The 12,871-nt window shown below is 43.3% G+C and overlaps 1 protein-coding gene across 1 annotated transcript in view; it reads right to left on the reverse strand.

Annotated features, from left to right (window-relative positions):
* The window catches only part of ahrra (aryl-hydrocarbon receptor repressor a), a 68,364-nt gene that overhangs the window by 13,004 nt on the left and 42,489 nt on the right, over positions 1-12,871 (reverse strand). Inside the window, exon 4 of the mRNA XM_041961331.1 lies at positions 5,144-5,262. Within this exon, the coding sequence (XP_041817265.1) occupies positions 5,144-5,262 (119 nt within the window). The remainder of the gene's footprint in view (positions 1-5,143; positions 5,263-12,871) is intronic.

The following is a 12,871-nucleotide window of genomic DNA, read 5'->3' on the forward strand; positions in this document are numbered from 1 at the left end:
AGCACAATGTTCAATTTCTGTCATTCTTTCCATAATTCTGAGAACAGCAAATAACAGTAAAAATGGAACAAAAGATAGAATAATACAAGACTGGAGAAAAAAATGAAAGACAGATGGCAATGGAAATGAGTGGGCCAAGTAAAACAGGCTGATTTGTTATGCAAAATATTGCTTTTGAAAGACTTTTAAAAAATATTTTTGCTGGAATTTAGACTCATGGTATTTTTAAAGCAGTTAACTTGAAGATGACACACACGTCTATTTGCTCCCCTTTAAACTTATGTATTTCATAAGTTCGGATCTTTGATAATCAAGTCTGTTTGACTGGTAACATGCTTTGATTTGTAATATCAAACACACTGATGAAAAGCAGAGAAACTCCAGACACAAACACACTCTCCTCCCTCCTTTTGCCTCTTTACACACACCCCTGCACACAAGGGGGAATAATGTGTTTGGCCGGCACAGCTTACGGAGACAAGTGTTGATTAAAAAGAAAATTTCAATAAATACATAACTGGCTTGAGTCAAATGAGGAGGGATGGACAGATGGAGATGGAAACAGGAGTGTGTGAGAGAAAAAAAGAAAACACAGGAAGGAGACGTGGAAGAGGTCTTCCAGTGAGTGTGTCTGTGTGTGTGTGTGTGTGTGCGCGCACAGCCGTGATAGCGTGACAAATGCAAGGCTACTTGACTTGCGTGACTACTGCTGCCAGAGTCTGTCACCTCTATTTTACTGCGAGACTATGCAGGTCTTCCCTGATGTGTGTGTGTGTGTGTGTGTGTGCGTGTGTGTTTTTGTGTGGTATACCCCTGTGGCCTCTCGATTCACACTCATACTCACTTTTCCTCCACGTCTCCCTCTTTCACTTTCTCCTAACAGTGATCTGATTGCCTTAGCGAGCAGTGCCGAGCTCTCCCCCCGATAGACCTGCCTCTGAATACGGCAGTTTGTTCTAAAACCCAGAGGGATTTGAGTCGTGCGGTGACAGAGCAGCGAGGGGACAGGAACATATCTGGACTGTGACATGACAATATGTGAAAAACATGTATGATGAGGAGGGAAGCAGGGACGGGGAGATGACTCAGGTTCTTGGCGGTTTGGATGCAGATGTTGTTTGACAAGGTCGACCGGCACGTGCTCACGACATCCAGGGGGAGGCTGACCCCCCGTAGACTCAGACACACAAACACGGACGCACTGCTTTCTCCAGCAAGCATTTGCACAGGATCACTCTTCCTGATCTTGAACCTGACTCAGCACTTTAAACAAGATTTGGCTGTGAAAGATGTGTGCACGTCCTTGTCGCCACAAAAGGCACACGGCATCTTTTTGGACTGCTCTGAAACTTTTAAAACGAAGACAGGGTAATGTGGGATCATCATAGCTTAGTTTCCAGTGCACTTAATATATTGGTCACATGGGGCTGTGCAAACATCTGGTAATAGCATGTTGGGGCCAAATCTAATATATTTATGAAAACATTGCATTTCGTCCAAATCCAACACGCCAAAATGTGAAAATCTCTGGTTTTTAGACCAAGAATATGACTATCTGGGATATTTGCTGTATCAAAACCATGTGTGTGAAGTGAGATAAGGTATCCAGGCGGTGTAGCTTGTGGCTGTGTAATGACGACGAAAGCTGTGATGGTGATATATTGAAGATATCTCATCCATATACAGCATAGTGTCTGAATGATTTCTATCCGGTTGCAGAGCTTTTTCTCAACAAGCAGTTGAAATGTAAAGCTCCTTGCATATAAAGTAAATACAGTCATGATCTAAATGACTCAGCGGTCTGGGATTAGGCTAACATGTCCAAACAATGGACACGAAAAGGGCCTGAATATACGTGACTGTTAGGAGGTCCTGCAAGGCCATAAAAAAGCCAGTATTTACATGTTGGGTTCATTTTGGTTTGTTTAGCCACTTCACCTTTCTCCATTCCTCTTCAAGTCATTGAAATGCCACAATCAATTCCTGCAGCCCATTTTCTTTGACATTTTTATTCTTCTGGAACAAATAGGCCTTGGACTTGTGACCTGAAAGTCTGCGCGCCGGCAAAAACGCTACATTTTGTAGGTTGATTGCTGTAATTGGCTTTCCAAAACGGAATGCCTGGCAAATATATTTTATAGACGAATACAGCGCATTTACTTTTCACATATCCAAAGCCATTATGGGAACACCCATCATTTATGTTGGAATAGGACAGCTCATTTGCAATTTATTTCACAGATAAAGAACTGGAAAGAAAAACTAACAAAATGCTTTTACAACTATAATACTTATTACTCTGTATTCTTTATAAAAAAAACAAGCTAATTAAAAACCAAGCAAGAGACATTTGAATGTCTATTATAAAGTAGGAAAAGAGAAAGAAAATAACGAAAAAAGACAGAAAGAAAGAAAAAGAAAGACTCTGACATTGGCTGTACTGTGCGCATGCTGTTTTTGTATGTTTTCTCCATTCACATTTCCCTCAGTTCCTTGCATACTAAAGCCTTTAGGTAATGGAAACAGGCACCTGCTGCTGGCCCGCTCTACCACATATCTGCAACTACGACGCCCCCGGCTCCCATAACCGCCCCTGGGAGACTGAAAGCTTTGACTTACAAATCTTAAGAGGCGCTTTGCACGCAGAGCCCAAAATAAAATATTGGTTCACTGGATTTGGAAGCAAGGAAGGGGAGGAGGAGAAGAGGTGGGAGGCGGCGGCGGTGGAGCCTCGTCTCATTGTTTCAACAGAGTTTCTTTGGTTTTCCCTCTGTCTAGCTGTCAGAGTGAGATGAAAGCAGCGATGATGAGGTCATGACAAACATGGAGACCTTCTGCCACCGGGAGCTCACCCACATCCTACACACACATACTGAGGTTAAGAGGAATATGAAGATTCTGATATGTTGAATTGTATTTGTAGAAATGTTGGGTATCAGCCAATGAGTGAAACCACAGTCCCACATAAGAAACACATTAGAGCACGGAGTCAAAAGTTTCTTTTAAATTTTATTTTAGCTTTTAGCCGTGCTAGCGGTGTGGTCTTTGGTTCCTGAGTTAACATGGTAAATGCAATTATACATCCTGCATAATAATGATAATAATAATAATATAATATAATATAAATTTGGCAAAATAAAATGCAAATTAATGCTTGTTTCTGTCCCCTTCCCTTTAGATGTTATATATTTTATACAACATATATTGTATTTATGCATTCAACAGTCCAAAGGCATGCAGGTTAATGTAGGTTAACTAGGTTGTTTGTCTCTATGTGTGATAAACAAGTGATCAGTCCAGGGTGTACCCTCTTGCACAGTGGCAGCTGGCATAGGCTCCGGGCCCCTGTGACCCTTTAAAAAACAAGCTGCCACAGGAACGAATGGATGGATGGACAGAGATTGCAAATATAATATATGCAATTAATTACAACCCTGATTCCAAAAAAAGCTGGGATGCAGTGTAAACCATAAATAAAACAGAAAGTGATAGCTTTTTTATCATTTTTTTTTAATTAAACTCGATTGAAAACAAAGATTTAATGTTTTACTGATTTTTGTGAATATCTGCTTATTTTGAGTTTGATGCAGCAACACGTTTCAAACAAGTTGGAACAGGAGCAACAACAGACTGGGAAAGTTGTGGAACGCTCCAAAAACACCTGTTTGGATCATTCCACAGGTAAACAGGTTGATTGGTAACAGGTGATAGTATCATGATTGGGTATGAAAGGAGCATCCTGGAAAGGCTCAGTTGTTCACAAGCAGGGATGCAGGGAGGTTCATCACTTTGTGAACACATGATTGGATAAAGGAGATTACTATAACCGCTGACCCAAAAATCAGCTGTTCTCCAATTGGGGACACGAGATTTGTCCCCAATTGTACCAGCCATCCCCAATTAACTGGTCTTGAGTCTGAAATGTGTCCCCGAAAGTAGCCTAAGTCTCACACACACGCAGATATCTGTCTCGTCCCTCTCTTGGGATCCCATCACCAGAACAACTAGTGCACAGTTTGCTATGAGGCCCCGGTGCAGGTTGAGTCACGCAACGGGAGGCAGCACATCACTACAGTCAATCTATCCTTTTGTTTACCACCCCATTGAGACAACCTAACACGTTAACAGAGGCCTCAGTGGATCAGCTCGGCTGTGTGTGTGTGTGAGCATGCAGTTGTTGGGCCACGATCAGTGTCATAATTTGTTGTTTTACAAATAGCCATTAGGATATTGAGTGTGAAGCAATGATCTGATGCTCTCACAGTTCCGATGTAGTGCTGCTGTATGTACTTTATGTATCTGACTATGACACCCCGTCTGCACTGATGCCTTTAAAAGAAAACATTTGCTTCTCTAGGAATTTAACAATGCATCTTCACAACTTGTAAAGTATATTCAAAATATGCATTGTGTGCATTGTTGGTCATAGCCAAGTTGCTTGTCATACCCTGAACTAAAAGCACTTCTAATTAATCTGTGGGTAAAATGTGATTAAAGGTCTGAGGTCAACTGACGAAAACACATTTCTATTTGCTCTGATTACTTTTGACAGGCTTGGTGTGCTCTTCTCACTCTGTTCTGTTCACTTTCACACACGACCACATGCATTCAGACAGAGATGCACTCATACGGACGAACACACACACACACACACACACACACACACACACACACACGGCTGGCCGCTCGAGCCGCCAGCATGTGTGAGTCCCCACCTCCTTCATCAGCTCTGACACTCGCGTCTCACCCTTATGTCACGCAACACCATGGCTCTGCAAAGGAGGTCATGGCAAAGGGCGAAGGGCACACACACACACACACACACATATACACACACAAAACCCCTCACTCCCCCCTTCTCAATTCCCACTCAGTCACTCAGACAAAAATGGCATCTGACTGGCAAATGCAAGCTGGTGAGCATTTCACTAACTGTGATGTCCAACGGGCAGGAAAGTACAATCACAAAGGCAACGATATGACAACAGCATAGTGAACAGTGATCTTATTGAAATGGCTTTAGAACAGTATTTACATTCACACAAGATTTTCTGTTCAAGTAAACATGAACAGGAGTCACACACACACACACACACACAGAAATATTCCACAAACATACACATGCAAACATGTGGTTTCTTACTTCCAGGAGGAGGCTGCTTTCATTGACAGTGGTGCCCAGTGGAAGGCTCTCTTTCCTGGGTTCAGGGTTAGAGGATGCTGTGCTGTTGAGGTGCTTCCTGGAGGTCTTATCTGGGTTTGCTGTAAGACATGAAAAGACAAAGGGTAAATGAGCTGGAACAGGGGGCTTATTGATGTCCGGTGGTCACAAGTGGAAATGAAAATTAAAACAGTGGCCACACAAAAAAAGTAAATTCTCTTATGAACCTTACAAAAGCTGGGATAAATATGTGCTCATATATGTTCCTGACTTTAATATACTGTACTGCTGCACACTCAGAGTATAGAGCACATACTAAGAGCCACTTCAACACAGGCAACTTTGAGAGTGAGAACAACAATGACTGCCCAAATCGTGCTCACCAATTCTCCCACAACCACTGCGATACGGCCGTGAGAGAGTTGGACCGGCGCTCACACATGTGGCGGACACATTAACTCTATCAGTCTCCTTTTGCACTGCACTAAGGCCAGGTATTAGTCTGAGTGGTGGGCCTGTCCAGCAAGACAAAACAGCGGAGGATTTCATGACTTTACAGGATTCGTCTCACACGATACGGCCACATGCGCACGCAACGTTCGCTTTAACGTGCAGAGACAGCGCTGAAAACATTTTAGAAAGCGAACACGATCTTTATGGGGGGGGGGGCACAAAAGAAGATTTCGCCCGTGGTCCTCTGACGAGTCTTTCAGAGCCTGCATAAAATTTAGCTATTTTTAAGTCTGGGCAATGTAAAGACTGAAATACATGCCAGAGTTGTACAAATATCATGAAATAAGTCACACTCCGTCAACCACACTACATACGTACTATGTTTTTATCCGCCTTAAGAGTCCCACCTACTACCATGCCAGAGTGTGTACATGCAATTAGCCTGTACGAGAGTGGCGTGCAGAACTGTCACATGTGCATTGGTGACGTGTGTGTTGCGTGTTGGAGGCATGTTTGCGTGTTTCTCTTATGGGTGTGCTGTCAGGGGGCATGTGGCTCACTCGAAGAGATCAGCCCTACGCTCCGTCACTCATTGTAGCAGGCACAGATTAGTCACGCAACACACACACACGCACACACACACCATAGCCTCATTATGAAATACTATCTAAGTATGTATGTATGTATTTTTCGATGCTTCATATAGTCCCCACCCCCACCAAATAACCCCATTACGGCGTCCGCTCCTCCCCCTTTAACCTTCTACCATCTCATGTCCTCTGTCCATCCCTCCCCCCATCAACCCATCTTCTACCACACTCCTCCTCCTCATCTCTCCACCCCTCCTTTGTTCGACTCAGCATCGCAGGCGATCGACAACCGATTTCGTGATACTGGAAGAGTTTCCCTTCTCCTAATTCCACTCCGGAGCACGCAAAGCTAATGCACCCGTTTTTTTCCTATCCATACATTTTTGTCTGGATTACTTTTTTTTTATGTTTAATCATTTATTCCACAGGTTTATTCAAGCTATGAGTGAGAATAAAGGCCATAATGTGTGCTGAAAACCCAGTTAAACGCTGATGACTGCACTGACAGGCGGCTTCGTAAACTCATAACTGCCAGTTATAATGTGAAGTATTTTGTCATCACCTCCGCTAGGTGCAAACACATACAAACAAACACTCTCCGACAGCCACACACACACAAAACCATTCTCTTCAATCACCGCAAAACCATCCATCCAGTGGAAAGTAGTGCAGAGGGAAATTAATCTAATAAGCCTCTTTATTTTCCTCCTTCAACGCCTCATGTATTTTTGTTTTCTCTCTTACGGCAGCTTTTGGAGAGGATGCAGCGTCAGGAAAGACAAATATATGGGATGATTAATTATCGGCACTGGCACTTCCTCTGCCAACAATACAGGCTTTATTCATCATCGCTCGTGTCTTCGGGTTTGCTTTTCTTTGCCTCTATTTTCTCCCTCTCTGGTCTAAAAAGGAAAACAGAGTAGGTAATGGTGAGGCGTTTATGTGAGCTGTGTTAAGTTATGTGACGGGGTGTTAAGTAAAAAGTGACAAGTGGAGGGATGTGGATGCTGCCAAGGGGTGAGGCTGAAAGTGTCTAGCTCCGTCACTCATCTGTCTTTCCACTTCCACTTTGTGCACAAAATATTAAGACCACCCGCCAAATATTCAGCCACGGCGTGCTTCAATTTGCACAACTTGAGTCACAATTGTCTCAGGGCTTCAGTTGGCCAGGAGAACACCTCGGATGAGCGACCGTGGAGCCTTTAATGACACCAGATGAGTTTGATTTGTTCAAATGAAAGCATAATGTGATATCACAAAAGGGAATATGATGGAAAGAGATAGGAGAAGCGAGGAAGACAGGCTGTAAAATGTGATTAGATTTATGAATGACTGCATTAGGCTGCTCCTGTTAGAATGAAAAAGCTGTTTAATTTGTCCCTCTGCTACAAAACTTTCACTGCTGCTTGTTGTCAGAGACTGGGAATAAAGGAACAAGTGTGTGTGTGTATGTGTGTGTGTGTGTGTGTGCGTGTGTGTGTGTGTGTGAATTTACAACACAGTTGGGTATTAATTTCTACAACCTCTAGGGGGTGAGGTGAGTTTGGCCATGTAGCATACGGGTGCTTTTGTCTGTTTTCTACAACCTCTCCTCTAAAGCCACTTCCTCCTGCTCTACCAAGAGCAGCTTAAAAAAGAGAAATATGAAGAAAAAACAGAGAAGAGAAAGATGAAAGGGGGAGATATGTCTCCGAGGCCCCAAAGTGTCACTGACATGCTCTCGTTCTGGGGATAATGGAGATAAAACACAAAGAATTGTCTTGCAAAATGCAGAGATGAATATTTCAATACAGTCCTGTACATTACAGCATTCGATTCAAAGATGGCATGACATTATGTTGGAGAGTGTTGCACGGACTCAAAGCGTTTTAGCAATCGTGAGTACAAGAGGAGCATGCGTTCTGAACCGAATGGTCGGTACTACTCCGGGTCCATTCTTTAGCTCAAGCTCCCATCCAGGGCAATGTGCAGCGAGGAGCAGATAAGTGTTCATACATGGCTGCTCATAGACACAACACCAGCTGCTGCACCGTTTTAACCTGGGACCTACCGGCCTGCATGCATGCCACTCCAAACTGAGTCAAACAGGTGGTTACTGCTGCTTTTTTGTGTGTGTTTCAAGACATTTCATGACTTTAGACTGCCAGGTACTGTTCTCAGTATTTATCTGTGGATATTACAGATTTTCATCTATAAAACATCTGTTCGGTTTAAAAACATATATGATGCATTGTTATAGATTAATCCAACAGCACATAAAGCAGCTAGAACTGATTTGAACACTCTCTCCAACACTGATAAGAAGTAGTTCTGTCAGAGCGCCGATGTTTTTCAAATGTCTCGCATATCTGAGTGACATCCAAACCCATCCGTGTGATGTCTCTGTGTTCGGGCTCTGTGTTCAGCAGCATGGGTGCCACCTTTTGGCAGCTGATCCTCAGCTGTGTGTTGGGCTTGTAAAGAGGAGCTCCAGACCTGAACATGCGAAGGCTGCGCAGCACAGCAGTCCCTCCCCTCCCACAAGGCTTGCGTGAGTAGAGAAAACTGTGTGTGTGTGCATATGTGTATGTGTTGAGGTTGGGTTGGCTTAGTGCCACTTCCTTTGCCTATTCCCGCCCCCCTTCTCTCGCTCAGCGCTCTTCTTCTTTGTCTCTCTCTCCGTCTCTCTCTCTTTCTCTCTCTCTCCACAGGCACAGGAAATCCACAGCGGAGAGAGCAACACCAACACAGAGACAAGGAGGGGGGGAGGAAGAGAGAGAGAAGCTGGTTGATCAAGGGCTGGTTGTCACGCGAGCGAGCCGTCTGTCAATCTCCCCCCCTTTCCTCCTGACAGGGCGCTGGCTGCCGGCCAAGGCCTTGCGTGCAAGCCGGCGAGCCACATTAGCCCATAAAGAATTTCATAATAGCAACAGCTGTTAAATATTGATGACTGCTGGCAAGCGCTCAATGGTGCTCCGCAAAAAGGTTAAGCCTGCACTGTAATGGAAGCTAATACTTCATTATGCCACAGATCAAATGTCCGGATCTCGCCCTCTCCAAATCCAGCCCTTGCAGTTTCAACTTTTTTCTTGTTTTTATACTGTGGTAGAGAGGGGGGGGGGGATCCACTGAGAGAAGGTTTTGGCATTTTTATAACTTTTTGAAGACAAACAGGAGCTTTTTCCACTTTAATTCTGTCGCAGTTGATGGATATATACAGCGTGCATTAAACAACAATTCGATTCTCAATCATCCTTCATTGCAATATTAACAATGGATTGAGGTTTATAATCTTTCCGACATTGCTTTGGATGAGAATGTTTTGAGTCCACTGTGACATATAAGATTACACTTGAAGGGATGACTGTGAGGATTTATAGTAATTCCCTTTTGTCTGCTAACAAAACAACTTCTACAAAAAGTACTTCTCTTGGTGGCAGGGCGGGAATCGCAAATATTCATCTTTCAGAGGAGATTAGAATGTGAGTGAGTGATTTTTTTGTGAGGGGCGTGCATGCGGGGCTGCCAGGGGAAGTCTATCTCTGAAGGAGGAAAAGAAAGAATTCCTGAATAGAACATAAACAAAGGCCACGGTTGTGCGCCTAGATACTGAAGTGAAGGGGAAGTGATATTATGACAAAGCAAATGGGATCACGCTGATTGGAGGTCGGGATGCAAACTCAATTGTTTCCACTTCTCTGTTTTGGTTGGCAAGCAGACGCACCAGTCACCATGTCGTACAGGAGTAATAGATCTCGACACATGAGCCCTTGGGCAAAACAGACTTGTATGGCAACTGCTCTACAGCGTGTATACTGCTACTGTATGTGGCTTGACTACACGGTGCATCATAAAACAGCACTACGCACTGGAGAACAGCTATAGCAATCATATTATGAAAGTCATCTAATTGCTCCTATAAATAGAGAACACGGCTGATTGTGGCGCACATGTTTTATGCGACCATGATGCTTGTCTGCTGAGAAAATTGGTTTTCTGATGAACCCACTGAAAGAGCGACGCGCATTCAGAGCCTGCTAAAAGGCTGTCTAAACACTCCTAAATTTTGCTTGTCAAGCCTTGGGAAAATTAACCACAACATAAGGCCAACGTGGTGCAATATTTATACAGACAATTAGAAAAACTAACAGGATGCAAATGGATTGAGGCCCAAGGAGAATGTGCTTCAGCGTGAAATGATGCTCTGCGCTGACACACACACACACACAGGCTGCATTCAGGCATGTGTTGCGTGAGATGAGCCAGTTATGCAGGAAAGCTTTTAATTTGACTTTACCCAAATGAATGCAACAGTGTATTTTCTAATTGAAGACAACAAGACGCTCCAGTTTTCCTGCCGTTGCTGGGGATCTGACGTGCTCCACCAGCCAAACGTCGACCCGGGCCCCCAGTCCGCTCAGCGGGGGTGAACTCAGGATACAAACTCCCTCATGAGTCACATATATCACAGCGAAAACCCTGCCTCGGGGCTCAACGGCGACGCATGTGTACACATTCTGAAGCTTGCATGTACTGGACAGTTCGCCGTTGCAGAGACAAACACACATAGTGGAGGTGTATTTTGCGGGTGGTGGGGGGAAAACTCCATTGTTAGGTCTATTCTTCATTCTCTTCAGCTTGTCTCCTTTGCTTTTATATTTACCTAAAACTTCCTCTGACAGGCTCATTCAAATAGTGACCAAATGAATTTCCTTTTGGGGGACCTCAGCGTCCATACACATGGAAAAATATGGACAAATTTCTATCTTGCACAAGCACATTTATTTATGGACTGTTGGTGTATAGTAAGTTTCTTTTAAGCTTTTTAAGGATATATCTGCGCATGCAGGAGTGTAACATTCACATCTGAGATAAACTACTGTCAAAGAAGACATCAACTCCTGCATGCATGTATGTGTTTGCATGGTTACTCTATAAATAGTTTTTCCTCGGATTCCTGTTTTGATGAGGATGACTGCGGTTTGTTGCTCTCAAGGAGCTGGTGGCTAATAAAAGTTGCATTCAGGAACCCCACCTGGCCACAATAAAGCACAAAGCCTTCTATTTCTGTACTCACACAATCTCCATTTTCACAAGAAGACCGAGACTCAAGAGCTCGAAATGAACGTACAGCGCGTCCTGTTAAACTGTAAAGTTTATGTGCACATTTTGCTCGATGCTGTAAAGCACATATCACTGATTTTGAGTTTAATGGGAGATAAATTTGAAATGAAAACCTCTCGTGCTTTATAAACAAACAAGAAGCTTGGAAACAGATGTGCCATGAGAGGTGGATTTAATGATTTAAATTAAATATGATTGGAATTGCAGAGTGGAAAAAAGAGGGATAAAGAGGGACAGGAAGAGTGAAAGACTGACAAGCAATAAATTATTTTTTGGTTCCTCATAAGTTGAGTTATTTTGGTCCAGGCCTTGGTCCAAACAGTCTAAAGTAAGTGTGTTAAATCAGAATCTAGACGTGAGCAAATGTAGAACAGAGCACAGGGCCGTTGGCTCCCAATGTATAGAATAAACAACCATAAAGTGCTTTTTATATAGCTCTTATTTCACGTAGTAGTCCTGCATTATTTAACACTGTGGCTGGGTTTTTCATTACAAAACACACCAGCGCCTTTGACTCTCCTGCTTATTCATACTGAAAAAGGAAATACTCAAGTCAGACAACTCGAGGAATAATTATTAGTTTTCTACTCCTGTACTTTAGTCTCGCTGCATTCCTGCATGAGAGGGAAGAAAAGGCAGAGAGGAGAGGTTAGAGTCTGCGGTACCACATGAACCTCCACTTTAGCAAACTGCTGGCTCCTGGTGTTGCGTGCCAACTAGTGTCACTCACATAATTCAAAATAACAGGGAGAAAGGAGCACAACAAGCCTCAGATTATCCCTCTTGTACTCTCCTCCCTGTTGGCCAGTGAAACGCAATCATCGCCTGTTTTGTGGTCAACTGCGAACATTCAACAGGTTTTCTGGAAAAGAACCACACCTTTCATGAAAAGTTCATTCCATCAGTGATAATGTCAGGGTTTTTTTTTTTTTTTTTTTTTATCCATACAACATAACAAGAGGGTAATCTGTTAAAAAGATTATGGAGCCGCTTCGGCCCATTGAGGCAAATAATAATGGGCAGATGGTCCCTCAGGCTGAATCCATATGGGAGGGAAACTACTCTAATGCCGCTGTAGCACGCAATGCTAAACAATTGCTAACCGCTGAGATGGGGTAGAAAGAGCACAATACGGCTTCAGCAAGTTGAGCTTATTTGCCGAGCTTTGGGGCAAGAAGGCATCGTTTTAGTGCAGGAAAAGTGGGTACAAGGTGGCTGACAACATGTGCTAATGACTAGTAATGAGTTCAGTGTGAGAGCATGCAGTGCTAATCATGAAACAAGAGTAGAAAGGGTACAGTGTCATAGTCCTTTTACAGTACAAAACATCACTGTCCTGTAAAAACTACGTATCTCCAAAGCATCAACTTTTCATGAGCTAAGGAAACATATTTGTTTTTAGCTTTGTGACAATGCATCGATAAGATTAGATAATCCAGTAGGGTTTTAAATAGCCTGAGAAGGAGGAGAATCTCCTCAACACAACAACACAACACAACTGTGTAGTGGATGTAAAAAAATGTATTAACATATGTGTGTGTGTATGCAGTATATCCCTTGCAGA

Source organism: Chelmon rostratus, chromosome 20, assembly GCF_017976325.1.
Source record: "Chelmon rostratus isolate fCheRos1 chromosome 20, fCheRos1.pri, whole genome shotgun sequence".
Lineage (NCBI taxonomy): Eukaryota > Metazoa > Chordata > Actinopteri > Chaetodontiformes > Chaetodontidae > Chelmon > Chelmon rostratus.